The following is a 19,892-nucleotide window of genomic DNA, read 5'->3' as shown; positions in this document are numbered from 1 at the left end:
CCGAAGGAAGAAAATCCTACTCACCTGGTCCCCGGCGACGACATCGGCATCCTCTCCGGCAGACGCGCTGCTCCCGGCTGGTACCCGCTCACGGACTGGAGAGGCGCAGAGATGTTCATCTTCCGCGCCTTTCCTCCGAATGATTCTATTGGCCGGCTAGCGGCCAATCAGGAGCCGAGAAAGTCGGCTCCTGGTGAATACCACCAGCAATGTTTAAAAGTTTTTTTTCCATAAAAAATTGATCAATGCACCAAACAATGCTCACAAGTCCTCACCAACCATGAAGCTCTGGTGTCCTGGAAAGTCCCGGATTTGTAAGTCCAAGAGGAAAAGCTCCCAAGCAATAGTCCAGGGGGAGAACCACTGTGTTGCAGATGTTAGCAGGAGTGGCCCAAGATGGCACAAATAACCTACTCCTTCTGCAGCGTTGTTAAGGCAAAGTGATGTCCTCAACCTCTTGGTATGGCAATGAAGAAAAGATTTGTATCCAAATTCGGAAAATGGGGCAAGGTGTACAAATGGATATCAGCGGGTTTATAATCCAGGACCAATGGCTGGGAGGGTGTAGCAAAAGTCTCCTTACACGTTTAGCTACACCTTGTAGCTTTATCAAAGGATCTAATAGTGAGCCACTTTAAAATAAGAACATTAACATCATTCAATGTAGATCATATTTGAATTATTTTTTTTTATAAATGACAATTAATTTAAACCTGACTGCAAAAGGTTTAGTTGTTTTTTTTTCTGGTCAATTATTGTGGTTTTAAAAATGCAGCTATTTTCAGACAAACTCCCTCACCTCTGTCCTCTTACCCCCTATTACATTCACTCCTCTGTCCCCAAATTTGGATCCAAATTTCTAATTCCATTATACATTACATGCATCCAAAATCCTCTTGCATTAGTTATGCATTTGTGCCAATGAAGTAAACCTTCCCTCGCTGGCTATTTCAGATTTTGCCTCGCTGGCTATTTCAGATTTTGGCTAATAGATTTAATCGGGAAGCGGTCATCTATTAGAATGAACTTAGGTCTACAGTCATTAGGTCGACCCCACTAGGTCGACTGGCAGGAATGTCGACCTGACTTAAGGTCGACATGGGTCAAGGTCGACATGACTTAAGGTCGAATTTGCATAAAGGTCGACATGAGGAAGGTCGACTGGTCATAAGGTCGACATGGGTTTTTCACTGTTTTTTGAGCCGACATGTGCCGACAGGCGGTATTTCATGCCCTACCATGCACTAGGGCATGGTGGGAGAATAAAATAGTGTGCCGAGCGCAGCGAGGCACCGTGCCCGAAGCATCGCGAGCGATGCGAGGGTCCGATTCTCATTGCCAACTGTGTCCATATCGACTGTGTTGACATTCGGATAAAAAAACAGTGAAAAACCCATGTCGACCTTATGACCAGTCGACCTTCCTCATGTCGACCTTTATGCAAATTCGACCTTAAGTCAGGTCGACCTTCCTGCCAGTCGACCTAGTGGGGTCGACCTAATGACTGTAGACCTAAGTTCATTCTGACAGATGTACCGATTCCATTTAATCTGGTGTTCCCTGTGCAACTCTAACACCGGAAGCCTTTTCTCGTGTCTCTTCACCCCAAATGTGGTGTAATGTGACTGTGATGCTTCAGAAGACTCTGCTGATTAATTCAACAGTATATCTGTGTGAGACTAAATAGAACATTTTAATAAAGCTGTTAAAAATTAAGATTGGTGATGTTGCCCATAGCAACTAATCGGGTTCGGTCTATCCTTTTCTTTGATACAGATGAAGAATGAATCGGATTGGTTGCTATGGGCAATATCACTACTTGGTGAATTTGGTAAATTTACCTCCCAAGTCTCATCTGTGTATCTGTGTACGAAGTGCTACAGTACAATGCAGCGGCCATTGCTTTTTTCCCATGCCCAATTCCATTGTGCTACCCATATATAGAATCCGTCATTTGCAGATATAAATGTTGCATTTGAAATGAATCCGCAGTCTAATCTGTCCATTGTAGGTGTCTGACTCTGCCCTAAATCTTTTGAGGTGTAGAAGCTAACCTGTTATTAACATGCAGGGAACATAATGTGAACATTTGCAATGATCATTACCGTGTTAGTATCTGACTTATTCAACAGCTGGTGTGTTCTATTGACCTTCCTATTCTTACTTGAATTTTTGAGGTTGTGTTAACAAAAATTATTGTATTGGTGGCTCAATGCCCGAAACTGTGGGCGCTATACCTCTGAGTTTTTGTCTAAATACATAAACAATAGCCATCAGCTGACCTCGAAGTAGGTGGGAAATGAAAGTCCTACAAATCCTTTCACCTCCCAGGATGTTTACATAAAGAGAATGTTTTTGTTATTCTCTGCCTTACCCTTTTGTTACACGTTTACATTAGTTTGCCTTTTGGAGTAAGTAAAATATGCAAGGAAAGAGTGGAGGATCATTAGCTTTTTTACAGTCCAATTATTTAGGAATGTGTTGGTTTTTTTTTTTACTGATCTTATCACCAAATCAAAATAAAAATGTGGTTTCTAGTGTACCAGTGAAAGTTGGTATTCATGTGACTCCTGCTGGAAATGATCTGTATGTAGGGATGGTCATCGACAATCGATAATTTGAAATCATCGATTGTTCATGGACGATGTCGATTACTTTTGCCATCAATGGGGGAGAACCAGATGGTTTCCCTCCATCGATGGAATAACAAAACAATGGGGTTTTTTGTTTTTTTTTAAAAGTGTTGGGACACGGAGCATAGCTCCGCCCCTGACACCCATGAAGCCCACAGGCCAATCAATCAAATACAATGGATGACCATTGATATGTAAAAATATCGATCATCCATTGCATTGTTAAGCACTATCAATGGGCAGTTGCAGAATTGCCATCGATGGCAACAGTAACGATGGCCAACCCTATCTGTATGTAAAGAGAGTTCAGTGGGTTTAATCCATTCTCCACACAGTGAATAGTGCCGGAAGAGAGCTCCCGGAGCCATTCTAATCAGCGCGCTAAGTTAGAGAATCCAGGTATGTGCTGGTCTTTAGTTGCGAGTACCAGCATTTTCTGACTTCAGTGCTAGGGCTTAAAACAGCATTGCTGCCCCAGTCAAGTGAGACTTCTGCTCGCACCTGTCCACTAGTCAGTGTTTGCAGCATGCTGATTAGGATCATTGCTGGCGCTTCTGTTTCACAGCGCAGAGAACAAAATTGACCCCGATGATACAACAAAGGTGCATTCCGCTGCCACCTACTACTGTAGTGTCTGCCAGTATTGCTGCTTTTGCTGCCACAAGTTTGACATGATTTTGTGACTGTCCCAATCACAAAAACACAGGTACAGTATGCGCATAGGAGCCACCCTTCCCCTGAGGCAAATCCTATTGTAGCACCTGGGCCTAGACACTGTCCTCAAGGCACCCTAAGAAGTCAGGTTTTATATGAATGCTAAGACATAGGCAAACCCCCAACCTATAGATTGTAAGCTTGCGAGCAGGGCCCTCCTACCTCCATGTTGGTTTGTATCTACCCGGTTTGTTTAATCACTGTTGTTTCCAATTGTAAAGCACAACGGAATATGCTGCGCTATATAAGAAACTGTAAATAAATAAACTGTCCCGTTTTTCAAGGAACAGTCACGATTTTTGTGACTGTCCCATCCACGGGTAACAGTGTCCCATGCTGCGGGAGGGGGGCATTTGGGATTCCTCTTAGTAGCACAACAGTGAATAGACTCTCTGCACATGTCACATTTGCCACATCTGCAGTACATCATGGTTTTGTCCCTTGCTAACAGGTATAAATTGTCCAGAGTCTCTGCCCAGGTTATAGTGGGGCAGGGGGCATGGCCAGCAGCTCTTGATGCACTGGGCATGCCCCCAGAGTGATGAAAATGGGGTCATGGCCTCAGAGCCGGCCCTAGGCATAGGCAAACTAGGCAACTGCCTAGGGCATTTGGAATGCCTAGGGGCAGCAGCAGCTTCTGCTGATTAAAATGATATGTAGCATGCCTACATTCTGTGTGTTAGTGAGGCTGTATCAGCATATGAAATAGTGCATATGGAAATCACTGTAACATAGCATTCCGTATGCAGGTACAGCCACAGTTGCACACAGAATATAGGCATGCCGCATATCATTTTAATCATCAGAAGCTCCTTGTGTGCCCTGGTCACATAACAATGCAAATAAGATGAAATTTCAGCAAAAAAGGCACCCAACGTTAGCAGAACTGGCCAGGAGCTGCATGGCCTATTGAGGCAAGATGGATGAGGAAACATCTGTATCCAAGCAGAGGCAGAGGTCACAGTGTAAGCGGCTGTGCTAGTGCTGTCTGCGGGTGGGTTGGTTGTGCAATAGTGTTTGGCATATGTGTAAGGGACATTATGTGTGTCATGTATAAATGCATTAATAATGTGCGACATATGTGTAAGGGGCATTATGTGTGTCATTATGTGTATGAAGGGTATTAATAAAGGTTGGCATAATGTGTAAGGGGAATTATGTTTATAAGGACATTAATACTGTGTGTCATGTGTAAGGGGCATTATTGTGTGGTATTATCAGGGGTGCCGAGAGAAAGGGGTAGGGGGTACAAATTACCCAGGCCAAAGTCTGATGGAAGGGCCCCGTGGAGGCCCCGGGCACCCTCCCCTTAAGTGACAGCAGCAGCAGTAGCTGCAGCTCTTCTCCTCTGCCTAGCATACACTGCTTTGTGCAGGGTTGCAGTGTGGCCATGGAGGTGCTTAAAATACAATATTTTCTCAGGATTTTCTAAGGGTATAATGTAAATAATGTGAGGAGTAATGTACATAAGGTAAAGTGGTACTACTGTGTGATGTAATGTGAATAAGAGACACCATCGCATGATATAATGTGAATAAAGTTGCACTACTGTGTGGCATAATTTGAATTGGGGGTACTATTGTGTGGCCATGCCCCTTCCCAGCAAGAGCACACCCCTGTTTGGGCTGCGCTGTTTCTATTTAAAATATTGCGGGTAGGCGCACCAAAATGATGACTGCTATGATGAGGGTTGATGGTGCTGGGAAAGGGGAGCAGGTCAGAGGTGGAACTAGTGGTGGTGCTAGGGGGCACCAGTCAAAATCTTGCCTAGGGCATCATTTAGGCTAGGGCCGGCTCTGCATGGCCTTGCAATTGCAGTCATTCTCGCAAAGCCACGCCTCATATCTCCTTTTTCAGGAGTCCCGACTTCAGATATAAGAATGTTGGGAGGCATGGCCATAGGTTATTAGCCTTATTATTGTAAGTCCAGGTTTTAAGGCAGACTGGACACCAAGGATCCAGCTGCAAGTGTGCAGAGGGAGTTTGAACTGTCCAGCTGAGGCTGCTATTCCAGTGCCATCATCAGCGGTGAGGGAGGGTCCTAGGAGGTAGTGATCTTTGGAAATATCGGGTAAAGGTTCTCTAACTTGATGCGTTTCTTTGATCAGCGGTTTCTACACCTTCTGGTTCTATTATTATGATACCACACTGCAAAAACTGAGACCTACTACACTGCTGGTGCATTGCAACATACCAGCCGATACATCTTCAGCATCATCCACCTGCATACAGTACCCCGACCTGCTGTGCAGGCTGACACGTGGACATACTGTATATGCTGCATCATTACAGTTTGTTGATATACGGATCTTTATTCCGCCCACAATACCTACCATAGTAAAAGGGTTTGCCACACGTACACCTATCTTGGTTTGGGGAAACTAGTCTCATCAGATAAAGGACTGATATAGTGTTCCCAGGTGATTAGTAATTATCACCTTTATTATTATTAAATATGTGGATTTTATGCGGTTTTATGGTTCATGTTTGATCAAAATCATTAACCCCTTACCGACACAGCCTGTTTTTGCCTTCCTGACAGAGCCCTTTTTTCAAATCTGACATGTATCACTTAAGTGGGGATAACTTTTTTTTGCTTTTACTTATCCCAGTGATTTTGAGATTGTTTTCTCGTGACACATTGTACTTCAAGTTAGTGGTAAATTTTGGTCGATACAGTCTGTGTTTTTTTGTGAAAAATACCAAAATGTCGTAAAAAAATTGAAAATTTTGCAAAATGTTAAATTTTCTGCTTGTGAGACAAATAATCATACCACTCAAAATAGTTAATAACTAACAAAGACCATATGTCTACTTTATGTTGCCATCATTATTTCAACCTCCTTTTAATTTTTTTGGACACTAGGAGGCTTAAAATATGAATAGCAAATTCTCAAATTTTCAAGAAAATTTCAAACACTGATTTTTTTAGGGACCAGTTCAGTTCTGATGTGACTTTGAGGGACTTGTATGTGAGACACCCCCATAAATGATGCCATTTCAAAAACTGCACCCCTCACCGTATTCAAAACAGCATTTTGGAAGTTTGTTAACCCTTTAGGTGTTTCACAGGAATTAAAACAAAGTGTAGGTGAAATTTCCAAATTTCATTTTTTTTGCAGATTTTCAATTTTAATACATTTTTCTAAGGAACACAGTAGATTTTACTAGAGAAATGTGACTAAAAATTGATTCCCCCAATTCTTTTGTTTTCATAAATATCCTATATGTGGCCCTAGTGTGCACGTTGACCAAACCACAGGCTTCATAATAGAAGGAGCACCTACTTGATTTTGGAGCCTCCTTTTTATGAGATTATTTTTTAGGCACCATGTAGGTTTCTAGGCACCATAAGATGCTAAAAGTTAGGAACCCCCCCACAAGTGACCCCATTTTGCAAACTACACCCCTCAGGGAATTCATCTAGGGGTATAGTGTACATTTCAAACCCCCAGGGGTTTCACCAATTTTGGTACAACTGGGCTGTGAAAATGAAAAATTACATTTTTTTTACACAAAAATGCAGTTCTGGCTCAAAATTTTTCATTTTAACAAGGAATGAAGGAGACAAAGCACCCCAAAATCTGTGCCCCAATTTCTCCCGAGTACGGCAATGCCTCATATGTGACCAAAAAATACCATTTGGGTGCATGGCAGGACACAGAAGGGAAGGAGTGATATTTGGATTTTGCAGCACAGATTCTGGTGGAATGAATGGTGGGTGCTATGTCGCATTAGCAAGACCCCCGAAGCACCAATACAGTGGAACCCCCCCACAAGTGACCCCATTTTGCAAACTACACCCCTCAGGGAATTCATCTAGGGGTATAGTGTACATTTCAAACCCCCAGGGGTTTCACCAATTGTGGTACAACTGGGCTGTGAAAATGAAAAATTACATTTTTTACACAAAAATGCAGTTCTGGCTCAAAATTTTTCATTTTCACAAGGAATGAAGGAGACAAAGCACCCCAAAATCTGTGCCCCAATTTCTCCCGATTACGGCAATGCCTCATATGTGACCAAAAAATGGCAGGACTCATAAGGGAAAGAGTGATATTTGGATTTTGCAGCACAGATTCTGGTGGAATGAATGGTGGGTGCTATGTCGCATTAGCAAGACCCCCGAAGCACCAATACAGTGGAACCCCCCCACAAGTGACCCCATTTTGCAAACTACACCCCTCAGGGAATTCATCTAGGGGTATAGTGTACATTTCAAACCCCCAGGGGTTTCACCAATTTTGGTACAACTGGGCTGTGAAAATGAAAAATTAAATTTTTTTACTCAAAATTTTTCATTTTCACAAGGAATGAAGGAGACAAAGCACCCCAAAATCTGTGCCCCAATTTCTCCCGAGTACGGCAATGCCTCATGTGTGACCAAAAAATACCATTTGGGTGCATGGCAGGACTCAGAAGGGAAGGAGTGATATTTGGATTTTGCCGTACAGATTCTGGTGGAATGAATGGTGGGTGCTATGTCGCATTAGCAAGACCCCCGAAGCACGGTGAAATGATGAACCTAATAATCCATAGATGTGTGGTATATTTTAAAGCACTCCTTCATACATAGGCCGGGTTTGTCGGGGCAAGTTTCACAGTGGAAAATATTTTGCTTTCTTATTCCCTTTTTATAGCAAACTTTGCACCTTTTTTGTGTCCTGCCCTTTTTTCCAGTGGAGGGGATTTCGTTAGGAAAATGCTGCCCTGATACAATACGGGGGCCAGTACTAGAAGTACTGGGGCCCTCTGCCTGCTGGTTCCCAAATATTAGGCCCTTTATGACTTCCTCTTGAAAGTGCATAAATGTCCCCGTCTGGCTGGTAGAACGGAATAGTACGTAAGCGTTATACAGTGCCATCTGGATGATATACACGGCCAGCTTATACCAGATTTTTGTTTTCCGCAGGGCACTGTACGGCTTCAGTACCTGATCTGAAATATCCACTCCGCCCATGTACTTATTGTAATCAAGGATACAAATAGGTTTTGAGGTGTGGGTACTGGTACCTCGTACAGGGACGGAGGTGGTACTGTCTCCGTGAATTGTTGTCAGTATAAGGACATCCCTCTTGTCCTTATATTTGACCAACAACATATTTTCGGTGCATATTCCCCTGCTTTCACCCTTTCTCAGTAATTGGGCAACGTGCGTTTTTGGGAGGCCTCTTTGGTTCTTGCGCACAGTACCGCAAGCTGCTGTACCTCTTGAACCAAGGGCCTTAAACAGGGGGATGCTGGTGTAAAAGTTATCCACATAGAGGTGATAACCCTTATCCAGGAAGGGGTGCACTAAATCCCAGACAATCTTTCCACTAACACCTACGAGGGAGGGGGGGCATTCTGGCGGTTCAATTCTTGTGTCCTTCTCTTCATATACCCTAAACCTGTGGGTGTACCCTGAGGTACTTTCGCACAGCTTATACATTTTTATGCCATACCTTGCCCTCTTATTGGGAAGGTACTGGCGGAATTTAACCCTTCCTTTAAAATGTATAAGTGACTCGTCTACACAAATGAATTTTTGGGGGATGTACATCTCAGCAAATTTGGCGCTGAAATGATCAATGACCGGCCTGACTTTGAATAGCCGGTCAAAGGTGGGATCATCTCTGGGTGGGCACTGTGCATTATCGTTGTAATGCAAAGGATCGTCTCAAAACGAGTCCGGGTCATGGCCATACGATGAAGTGGGGTGCTGTACAGAACATCTGTACTCCAATATTGCCTAATTTCTGGCTTTTTAACTATGCCCATATGTAACACCAGACCCCAAAACGTCCTCATCTCTACTGCATCTACAGGGGTCCACCTAGCAAATGATGACGTGGGGTTTTGGGCAATAAACTGCTGGGCATATAAATTACTTTGGTCCACCATTAAATTTATAAAATCATCAGAGAAAAAGACTTTGAAAAAGTCAATTTCTTTGAGGCCTGTACTATCAAATTGGATTCCTGGGTTGGCCAAAAACTCAGGAACCTGGGGCTCAAAATTGTCTGGTGGTGGGGTCCATACGAGATCAATCATTGGGGGGGGGCTCAGCTGCTCTACGGGGGCGTCTTTGAGGGGGTCCCTCATCACTAGAGGAGGAAGAGGAGCTTAAGACAAATGCCAATTCATCGCTTACTTCACTGGCTGTGTCAGTGTCAGAGGCAAGAAGGGCATATGCCTCCTCCGCTGAAAACAGTCTTTGCGGTGATTGGGACATTTTTATTATTTTTTAGTGTAGTGTTTCAACACGTGTATAGTGTAGGGGGGGGGTACAAACTTTATTTCAACACGGGGGGTATGTAGTGTGTATGTAGTGCTTTAACACGTGTAAGTTAAAAGAAAAAAAAAAATCCTGCGCAAAAAATTGAGCACAGATGTTGGTCAGTAACGTCCGTCACTGATCAGCGCTCAGCGGGCACAGGACACCCACAAAAGCACCGTGGGTGTAAAAAAAAATTTAAAAAAAGACTCCACAGCACCCTCCAAAAAAAAAAAAATTTAAAAAAACTTCTGATGAGTCAAAGACAACAGGAATTTGACCCCAAAAAAAAAATTAGATCAAAAATGCTGATCAGTGATGTACGTCACTGATCAGCGCTCTGCGGCCACAGGACACCCACAAAATCACAGTGGGTATAAAAAAAAATAAAAAAAAAGACTCCACAGCACCATCCAAAATAAATAAATTAAAAAAAAATGCTGATGAGTCAAAGGCAACAGTAATTTGATCAAAAAAAAAAAAAAAGATCAACCCTGTGCCAAAAATGCTGATCAGTAAGGTCCGTCACTGATCAGCGCTCAGCGGGCACAGGACACCCACAAAAGCACCGTGGGTGTAAAAAAAAAAATTAAAAAAAGACTCCACAGCACCCTCCAAAAAAAAAAAAAATTAAAAAAAACTTCTGATGAGTCAAAGACAACAGGAATTTGACCCCAAAAAAAAAATTAGATCAAAAATGCTGATCAGTGATGTACGTCACTGATCAGCGCTCTGCGGCCACAGGACACCCACAAAATCACAGTTGGTGTAAAAAATTTTTTTAAAAAAACCCCACAACACCCCCCCCCAAAAAAAAAACTGCTGATCAGTGATGCAACTGATTAGCAGTGAGGGGCAGCAGGCACACAACTGTGGGTGCAACCTGACAGGGTGTATATATATATATATATATATAAAAAAAAAACCTGCACCCCAAAAAAGGTGCTGATCAGTTAGTTTATACTGATCAGCACAAAAGGGGGGCAGCAGGGGGCAGCAGATACAAAATGATATCACACAATTTCAGACACAATGACGCTGCTGCAGCAGCAGCAACACAAGCACCAGGAAGTGGAGCTGGCACGGATGCCACCAACGCTGATCAGGTAAGTATAGGGCACAGATGGGCACAGAGACCGCTCTGCACGCTGTTCCTGACCGGAATGGCGGCTGCAGAGCTGTCTCTGGTATTTTCTATGTTGTGTAATGGCTGTGATTGGTCCGTCGTTCCGACGGACCAATCACAGCCTTTTGGGGGCAGGTGAGGTGGGGTGACACCAGTGTCACCCTTACACCCGGTGGTGATTGGTGCTGTACTTAACAGCACCAATCACCAACGATCCCTGTGTCACCGGCGAACGTTATTTGCCGGTACACAGAAAACGCTGTAATTGGCTGTTCACATTGAACAGCCAATCACAGCGATCGCCAATGGCGGGGGGCATCGCTGCCCCCCCTGGGCAATGAGGGAAGATGTCTGCTGTCAGGGACAGCAGACATCGTCCCTCTGTCACCGCGTCTCTAGACGCGGTGACAGTTACAAGTCATGACGTACATTTATGCCATGTGTCGGGAAGTACATCCCGACCATGACGTAAATGTACGTCAAATGTCGGGAAGGGGTTAATATTATTAATATCCATATTATTGTGCCCTATTGAATTAATTATTCATTTGTCACACGTTTCTAGGCAATTAAGTATCCCAATATACTCATTGGGAGCTGCACTTCTTGGGACCTTACCTTTTTATTTTCTTGGTATATTTTAGCACTTCACATTATTATACCGCTCACAATATCACCTGGTGTGTATGCGGCTTTAGGGTACATCAAGGACAGTTTGGGAACATCTGCACTACTTCCATAATTGTTGCTTTTGACTCCCAACAACCCTTTTGTCCTTTTACTCAAATGAGTTTTGTTCATGTACAGTATATATGCTTGTTTTGTTACTTTCGGGTAAAGGGTGCACTGAGGAAAGTAAAGTTTTTCTACATGAAGTAATGGCAATAAGGCACTGACATATTTCATGTTGGTTAGGTGGTGATAATGGGAACATTGGAAGACGGTTAGAAATGGCTTGGTGCATGAGTTTCCTTGAGTGACCTTGAGCAGATAGATAAGCATGTTTATACTGCCCTCATGTGGCTGCAGAGCTGTGTGTCGCTCTATTGAACCTAGCCAAAAAGACAAAATCCTCAAGAAATGGGAGAAAGTTTCAACAAACATCTGTTGTGAAAGAATATTCTGAAACCTTTCCCTACTGGGGAAGTTTGTGGTCTTCCAAAATTTAAACTGGTGTGTATTATTTTTTAAACAAAGTCTGAATTTACAGTGCACAAACATACATTTCGTCATAGTGCATGGGTTTGCATATTTTTTTATTATTATTATTTTTTTGGTACTTGTTTCCTAGCACGGCCACCACGATTTCTATCGTGGTGGTCGTGTCGGAAAAAATCGTGTCGGTCGCGTCGGGTGCATACCAAAACGCACACGACGCGACCGACGCGATGTACCCGATTTCTCCATAGGCTTCAATGTTAAATTATTTTAACATTGAAGCCTATGGAGAAATCGGGTCCATCGTGTCCATAGGCTTCAATGTTAAATTTTTTTAACATTGAAACTGAGTCCATTTAACATAGTAAAAAATGGTAAAAGGGCCAATATGGCCCATTTCTCATTGGGTATGGCCCCGTCATGTGTGTAAAAAATAATGGCCCCCCATTGTGTCCGCCACCCCCACGATTGATGCGAACACGAAGCGTGGCGAGCCCGCGAGGGGCGGCGGTGCGTGTCCTCCGACCTTTTCATTCCCCTACTATCAACGTCGGCGTGGAGTTGAGAATAGATTAGTGTGGCGAGCACGGCGAGCCCGAAGCGTGGCGAGCGGACGCTGATACCTTCACAGATCCCTGCGTCCCGTCGCAGGCTTCACAGGTATCAGCCTCCCCTCGCGGGGCTCGCTGCGCTTGCCTCGCTTCGGGCTCGGTGGCTCGCTGCGCTCGCCACACTAATCTATTCTCAACTCCACGCCGACGTGGATAGTAGGGGAATGAAAAGGTCGGAGGACGCGCACCGCCGCCCCTCGCGGGCTCGCTGCGCTCGCCACGCTTCGGGTTCGCGTTAATCATGGGGGTGGCGGACACAATGGGGGGCCATTATTTTTTACACACATGACGGGGCCATAGCCAATGAGAAATGGCCCTTATTCGGCCTTTTCCCATTTTTTACTATGTTAAATGGACTCAGTTTCAATGTTAAAATAATTTAACATTGAAGCCTATGGACAAATCGGGTCCATCGCATAGGCTTCAATGTTAAATATTTTAACATTGAAGCCTATGGGGAAATCGTGGCCATCGCGTCGCATCGTGTGCCTTAAAGTTAAGGCACACAATGTCCGCGATTGTGGCCGTGATAAGAAACAAGTACCTTTTTTTTTTAAAGCTTCTGTATTTTATATTTTTCAATGTTTACATTTTTTGAACACCTATTGCATAAATAAGTTTTTTTTTGCACTTTTTTTCCCTCTATTTTTTTTAGGTTTTGAGCTTTTGTATCAACCTGAGGTTGTGCGGCTATATCTCTCCATCCTGACCGAGAGCCAGAACTACAACACATTGGAGGCAGCGGCAGGAGCACTGCAGAATCTGAGTGCTGGCAATTGGACGGTGAGTGGGTGGTGACTGTCATGTTATTAAAGCTCAACCAGTCTAATGGTGACCTTCCATGCTCTGCCGTAGTCAGTTGTGTAGATTTAAGGTGCATACACACTGTATGATTTTGTTGACCAATATAGTTCATTTTGGCCCTTCTGAACAATATTGGTCAAAATATCGTTCAGTATGCATGTTACGAATGACAAGCAATGATGCGCATACCCGCCAATCGTTCATCAAGTTTTTTTTGTTTTTTTTTTAAATCCTATAGCCTGTGGCTAGATCATTCATCGTTCGTCTTTCATCAAATTGTTCAGTGTGTATGCACCACATCTTTCATACAGGACACCAGGGAAGTTCAAGGGAAATTTGTCACCAATGACTTCCAGTGCATACATCGTCCAGTGTGTATGCACCATTACAGTTAAGCCCCATACACAGTAGGTGATATTTATTCATAATATCGATCAGAAAAGGTCTGTGTATGTCGTTAACGATGCACACTCACGCATGCCGTTAAAGACCCCCCTCCTTTGTCGGAACATGCTGCAGGTGCAATATGGCCGTCTCTAATATAGGGGATGGTGGGGACTCATTAAGTGTGTATGGGGCTTTTGAGTACTTACATGTATTCTGTGCCACGATCGTTTGCACACGAGAATGATGGTTCACTGCTTGTAGATTATATGCTTAGGTAGAGCTATCGGCTTCCTCTATTATTTTCATATGTACTTCAATTATAATGAGGGGGTGCACCCAGGAATATGTATAAATTCAGAAAGAAAAACAGTATTCCTACTTGGGGCATGCCGGACACACATTAATAGTTGTGATTTGACCCTCAAGCACTTCCCAATTTACTGCATTGGAAAATATATAGACTTCTCATAACATGCATGCTATATGGCTACCAGCTTCAGCATTTGTGCCGCTTGGTTTGCATCGAGGAGTTAGCAGTAGCGATACAAGGTCTCCCTGCGCTTCCTGCTTTTCTGATGATCACCACTTATGCTGACAAGCTGTTTTACCTTAACCTCATGTATGTGAGCTATTATTTTTTCAAGTACAGTCTTTGAATTCTGGCTCATTGTGCACTCCTTTTTTCTTTTGCACACACACACACATAATATAGCAACTACAGGATTTAATATTTTCACCTTTGAATATATAATGTTTGGTCATAGGCTGCTGCATCAAATAATACATCAGAAACTGGGATACGGTCATATTGTCGACACAACTTAGGTCGACATCATTGGGTCGACATGGGACAACGACGACATGGTTTTAGGTCGACACAGTGTTAGGTTGACACAGGTTATGTCGGAAGATCAACATGTTTTTTGTTTTTTTTTACTGTTTTTTGATCCGACATGTGCAGACAGCCGGTATTTCATGCCCTACCATCCACTTGGGCGTGGTGGAGAATAAAATAGTGTGCCGAGCGCAGCGTGGCAACGTGCCCAAAGCAATTGCGAGCGTAGCGAGGGGCTGCGGTTGACTTCCAACTGTGTCGACATTTGGGTAAAAAAACAGTAAAATAAAACCACGTCGACCTTCCGACCGGTCAAGCTAACGCTGTGTCGGCCTAAAACCATGTTGACCTGGACACCTGTCAACCTTCACCCATGTCGACCTAGAGACCTGTCTTCCTTGCCACCTGTCGACCCAACGGTGTCGACCTAAAGTGGTGTCGACAATACGATCCACACACCAGAAACCAGCATATTTCTTACACACCAGCTTTATTCATATTAGTACAGTCATGGAAGTGCTATAATGCCTCGTGTGCAGTTATTACTGACTACCTATTGCCTAAGTGGGGTTTATAATGGTTCAATGGTTTGGTTCAAAGATGGCGCTGATATTACACCAGTGCAGCCCACCTCACACACAAGACCTTCACCACAGGCCTAAAATCTGGTAAATTACAAAAAGGGATTTGTGTATATGGGCGCTTAGGTGATAAAAACAAATAGAGATCCAGTACATACACACTTTAAGGATTCCACCTGTTTGATTCAGGGTCTGATTTTAAGACCTTTAACCCAGTAGGATATTGGTTACCCAGTGTTGGTCAGAGTCCTTGGAAGTATGTCCAAAATTAGCAAGAGCTTCTCGCATGGATGGCAATCAAAGATAATTGGGTTCAGGGCTCTGGACGCGTTCTCCCGGTCCCCGGCCGGCAGCAGCAGGTAGTTTCCTATGCAGACCGTCGACATCTAACTCTTCTCCAGGATATCACAGCCCATTATCTTTGCGTTTAACTCATTTGCTGTTGATAGTTTGGGGAGGTATTAACAATGGAAGTGGAGTTGACATTATAAGCACCCAATTTGATGCATCAACACTTAAAAATCACATATCTCATTATAAACCACTAAATACAGTGTCATTTTAAATGCACCCCATTCTTAACACCACCCCCACTATGAACACCAACCCGAAGCGTGGCGAGCGCAGCGGTACGCGTCCTCCGACCTTTTCATACCCCCACTATCCACGTCGGCGTGGAGATGATTTTCTAAAGTGTGGCGAGCTGACGCGGATACCTGTGAAGCTCGCAAGGGGACGCGGATACCTGTGAAGCTCGCAAGGGGACGCGGATACCTGTGAAGGTATCTGCGTCCCCTCGCGGGGCTCACCACGCTTCGGGCACGGTGGCTCGCTGCGCTCGCCACACTTTATAAAATCAACTCCACGCCGACGTGGATAGCGGGGGTATGAAAAGGTCGGAGGACGCGTACCGCCACCCCTAGCGGGGCGCGCTGCGCTCGCCACGCTTCGGGTTGGCGGTCATAGTGGGGGTGGTGTTAAGAATTGCTTCACATGGAATCACTTCACATACAACCGAAAGGAAACACATTTGATTCTTTATCGTATAAGCACCACCACCATAGTAAAATAACATGAAAATCATATCACATTGCATGCCATGACATACCACTACTTATGATATGTGAAGGCATGTGATAGGATTTACAATGCCCAAGATAAAAAAATACTTTCATCGCATCAATCGTATGCATCTTATGACATTAAAACAGTACGACCGATGCGATACATGTGATAAAAATGGATACGATGAAAAATCACTGTAGTCGCATAAATCGTATACATCGCATGCATCTTATGGTGCAGAAACACATAAGATGCTTGCGATTTAAGGACCGATATCGTGGGCGCCGTGCTAGGAAAGCAGTACTGATCTTCCTTTCTGCATGTGTGCATTTGGCCTTAAATTGTATCAGTCCTCTTGTTGCTTTGCAACAAAATGAACTCTGTCCATAGAAACAAAGAAGTGCCACCCAGTGGACAGTAATAGTGCATCAATACTGTATGTATTGTTTTGGGTTTTTTTTTCCAGTGATTCCAAATATACCCCCACACTACCATTTAGATTATGTAACACCATTTTCCGTGAACATTTTTGAATACCTGTTTTAGTATCCATGTGCGTATAGGACTCAGATTTATATAGCCCTTGTGGTCCAGTGATCTCATCTTTGTGGATTTTTTTTTTCCCTCCGGCCCACAATAGCATCTATTTATGCCCTATTTGATTTCAGGATACAACAGGAGGGTGTAGATGTCTGTGGGCTTAGCAGCTACTGTATATAGCAGTCTGCATGCACTGTTATAGCATTCACCTTCCTGTACACTTCTAATTGACCTCACAGATTACCTATATTAACGCGTGGGAAAACAATAGGCCTAATTCAGACCTGATTGCAGGAGAAATTTGTTCTCAAAATGGGCAAAATCATGTGGGCAGATGTAACACGTGCACAGAGTTAGATTTAGTTGGGGTGTGTTCCAAATGAAATCTAAATCGCAGTGTAAAAATAAAGCCACCAGTATTTACTCAGCAGCACAGAAACAAAACAACTCACCCAAATGTAACTGTCTACACATCTGCCCCACCTGCAGTGCGCATGGTTTTGCCCATTTTGAGAACAAATTTGTCCTGCCATCAGCTCTGAATTAGGCCCTATGGGTACACTGGGGCAAATAGTGAGTAAGGGTATATATTCTGTATTACTTTAAGAAATGCATTATACCCTTTCAAACCAGGTGTTTAATTTTGCAAATAACACTTTTCCTAATCTTATAAATGCTTATTCTGCCTTTCAGTGGTCAATCTACATCCGTGCTACAGTCCGCAAAGAGAGAGGCCTGCCGGTGCTTGTGGAGCTGCTTCAGTCTGACTCGGACAAAGTGGTCAGAGCTGTGGCCATAGCTTTGAGAAACCTTTCTATGGACAGACGAAACAAAGACCTCATTGGTATATGTCCTTTTATGTAACAAATGTATTTCCAATGACCAGTTTGCTCTGTTCAGCTAACCATGTATGGGAGCATCAGAGACAGGGTTGGCGCCACCACTAGGCAGCAATAGGCATTTGCCTAGGGCGCCGGCCACTGGAGGGTGGAGGTGAGCGGAGGTGCAGGGGGGGTCCTTGCCGCGGGGGTACATGCGGCGCTGTGTATTAAGCTGGCGGCGGCGGGTCCCTGCAGTGATTAGATATCCGCTGGGCAGTGGCACGGGAAGCGCTGCTGGGTTTGAAGACACTTGCCACACGCTGATTGGCTGAGATTCAGCCAATCAGCGTGTGGCCAGTGTTTTAAAAATCAGAATGCTTCCCGCGCCACCGCCCGGCGGATAGCGCTAGTTATTTCCTAATCACTGCAGGGACTCCGCCAGCTTAATACACAGAGCTGCAGGTACCCCCGCGGCACGGAACCCCCCCCCCCCCCCTTTCTCGCCTGGGGCGCTCCGGTGCCTTGCACCGGCCCTGATCAGAGATGAATAAAAACATCAGTATGGTGGCAACTTGATTCCGTGATCTTCCTATTCGACATATATGGGACCACATGTTCTGCATTGTTATCTGGCTGTTATTAGAGCCCGAGCCCATCACTAATTTGCCACCCTGCACATGTATGGCTACAATGTTCCCTGATCTGGTAGTGCTGCTAAGCAGTCACATTACTGCACCTGTGGCAACAAATTCATCATTAAGTCAGGGTTAGGTAATTATTGTAGAGCAATTCCTTCCTAGAACCCGGAGTATGCTTTATACGCATATTCTGTGCTGGCACCATTATGCAGCAAGAGGAAGCTGAGATTTCAGATGTGGTTTGATGTGTAAATGTTTCAAGTGAGCAGAATGAATTGCACATAAAATGTAAATAGTTAAGGTTCTCTTGTTACCAAGCAACAATATTAAAGCGAAGCAATGGGATGGTCTCTATTTATTTCATGTCAGTGAATAGTTCATATAGGGAATACAGTAGTTATAGGGGAATAAGTATAATGCATGAGATGGGTGAAAGTTGTGTGCAGTCTATGGAAAGATTATAGAAATTCAGTAGTTCAGCTGTATTTGTTCTTCAGGCAATTACGCCATGGGACAGCTTGTCCGAAACTTACCTGGAGGGCAGCAACGTCCCGCTAAGAACTTGGAAGAAGACACTGTGGTTGCCGTACTGAACACCATCCACGAAATAGTCACAGACAGCTCGGAGAATGCACGGTCTCTCATCCAGACACAGGGAATCGAAAAACTCATCACTATCAACAAATCCAGGTGACAAAACTGTCCAATAGCGTGACACTAGGAAAGGAGACAGGCACTAGGCGCATGCACAAGCAATACATTGTGAACATTATATTTTAAGGGCTCAAGGTTTTGATGGGAGTTTTGAGGAATGTCCAAAGATTCTATCTGTTGAGGCCGGAGCTGTGGAATGAGTGCAGCACCGGAGTAATCTTACACACAGATCTGTGTAACGTGCTCAAAGCTCTTTGGTCACATGAGGGTTTGGTTTGCAGTCCTGTTAATGATGCTGACTGGAAGTCATGGCACATTAGCCCACACTGCAAACTACATGCATTGCATAGATATGCCAATTGTACACAATTGTACACCAATTGTACACATTGGTAACCAATAATGATCACCTTTGACCCGTATTAGTAATCCAAAGTGGAGAAAATGTGCTTGTGGATTGCATGGCTTGATAGTAACATTAATTATGTGATTTACCTTTTCCAAACTTTTCTGGAGTAGATTTTTTTTAGAACAAGACCTTAGAAATCCTTCCTGTCACCACTCTTAGCTCTGTACTGCTCCTGTATCCTGACTGAGCTGGGATCACAGATACAGATGTAGCCACGCTCGTCGTTGAGGCGATTCGGCCTCCTGTACTTGCTTGGTGTGCTAAATTTGCACCCATGGTACGGAATAGTCAAGCTGCATGATTGCCACTCAATGCGTTTCTACAAGCCGCACGAGCATGGCAACGGGGTGCCTGGGGAGACCAGAACCTGGGAGCTTCGGTAAAGTCTGTAATCTATCCTACAGGTAAGACTCAGAACATGGTGCAACAGGAGCAGTCAGTGCTGGTTACCAGTAGTTCAGTGGCTATAAAGATTAGGTCCTATAAACATATGGTACTCTAGAAAAATATCTGGGATAGGCTAGTGATAGCTGATGTAATATTGAAAAATGACATAATATTATTGGTGTTTCTTCCCAATCTACACAAATTCTTCATCCTTATGAAGAAAGAATATTTGCTAACTATTTAGTTTTGTAGAAGTTGTTGATTTTCTGAAAT

At 43.9% G+C, this 19,892-nt stretch overlaps 1 protein-coding gene across 8 annotated transcripts in view; it reads left to right on the top strand.

Annotated features, from left to right (window-relative positions):
• ARVCF (ARVCF delta catenin family member) overlaps window positions 1-19,892 on the top strand; it is a 576,304-nt gene that overhangs the window by 540,516 nt on the left and 15,896 nt on the right. For all 8 annotated transcript variants that reach the window (XM_083149627.1, XM_083149617.1, XM_083149662.1 and 5 more), the window contains 3 exons: window positions 13,154-13,281; window positions 17,404-17,554; window positions 18,667-18,859. In XM_083149627.1, the coding sequence (XP_083005753.1) occupies window positions 13,154-13,281; window positions 17,404-17,554; window positions 18,667-18,859 (472 nt within the window). The remainder of the gene's footprint in view (window positions 1-13,153; window positions 13,282-17,403; window positions 17,555-18,666; window positions 18,860-19,892) is intronic.

The sequence above is a fragment of the Crinia signifera genome, chromosome 1, assembly GCF_055691185.1.
Source record: "Crinia signifera chromosome 1, ASM5569118v1, whole genome shotgun sequence".
Lineage (NCBI taxonomy): Eukaryota > Metazoa > Chordata > Amphibia > Anura > Myobatrachidae > Crinia > Crinia signifera.
The sequence above is the reverse complement of the archived record's forward strand: the minus strand, read 5'-3'. Positions and strand labels throughout refer to the sequence as shown.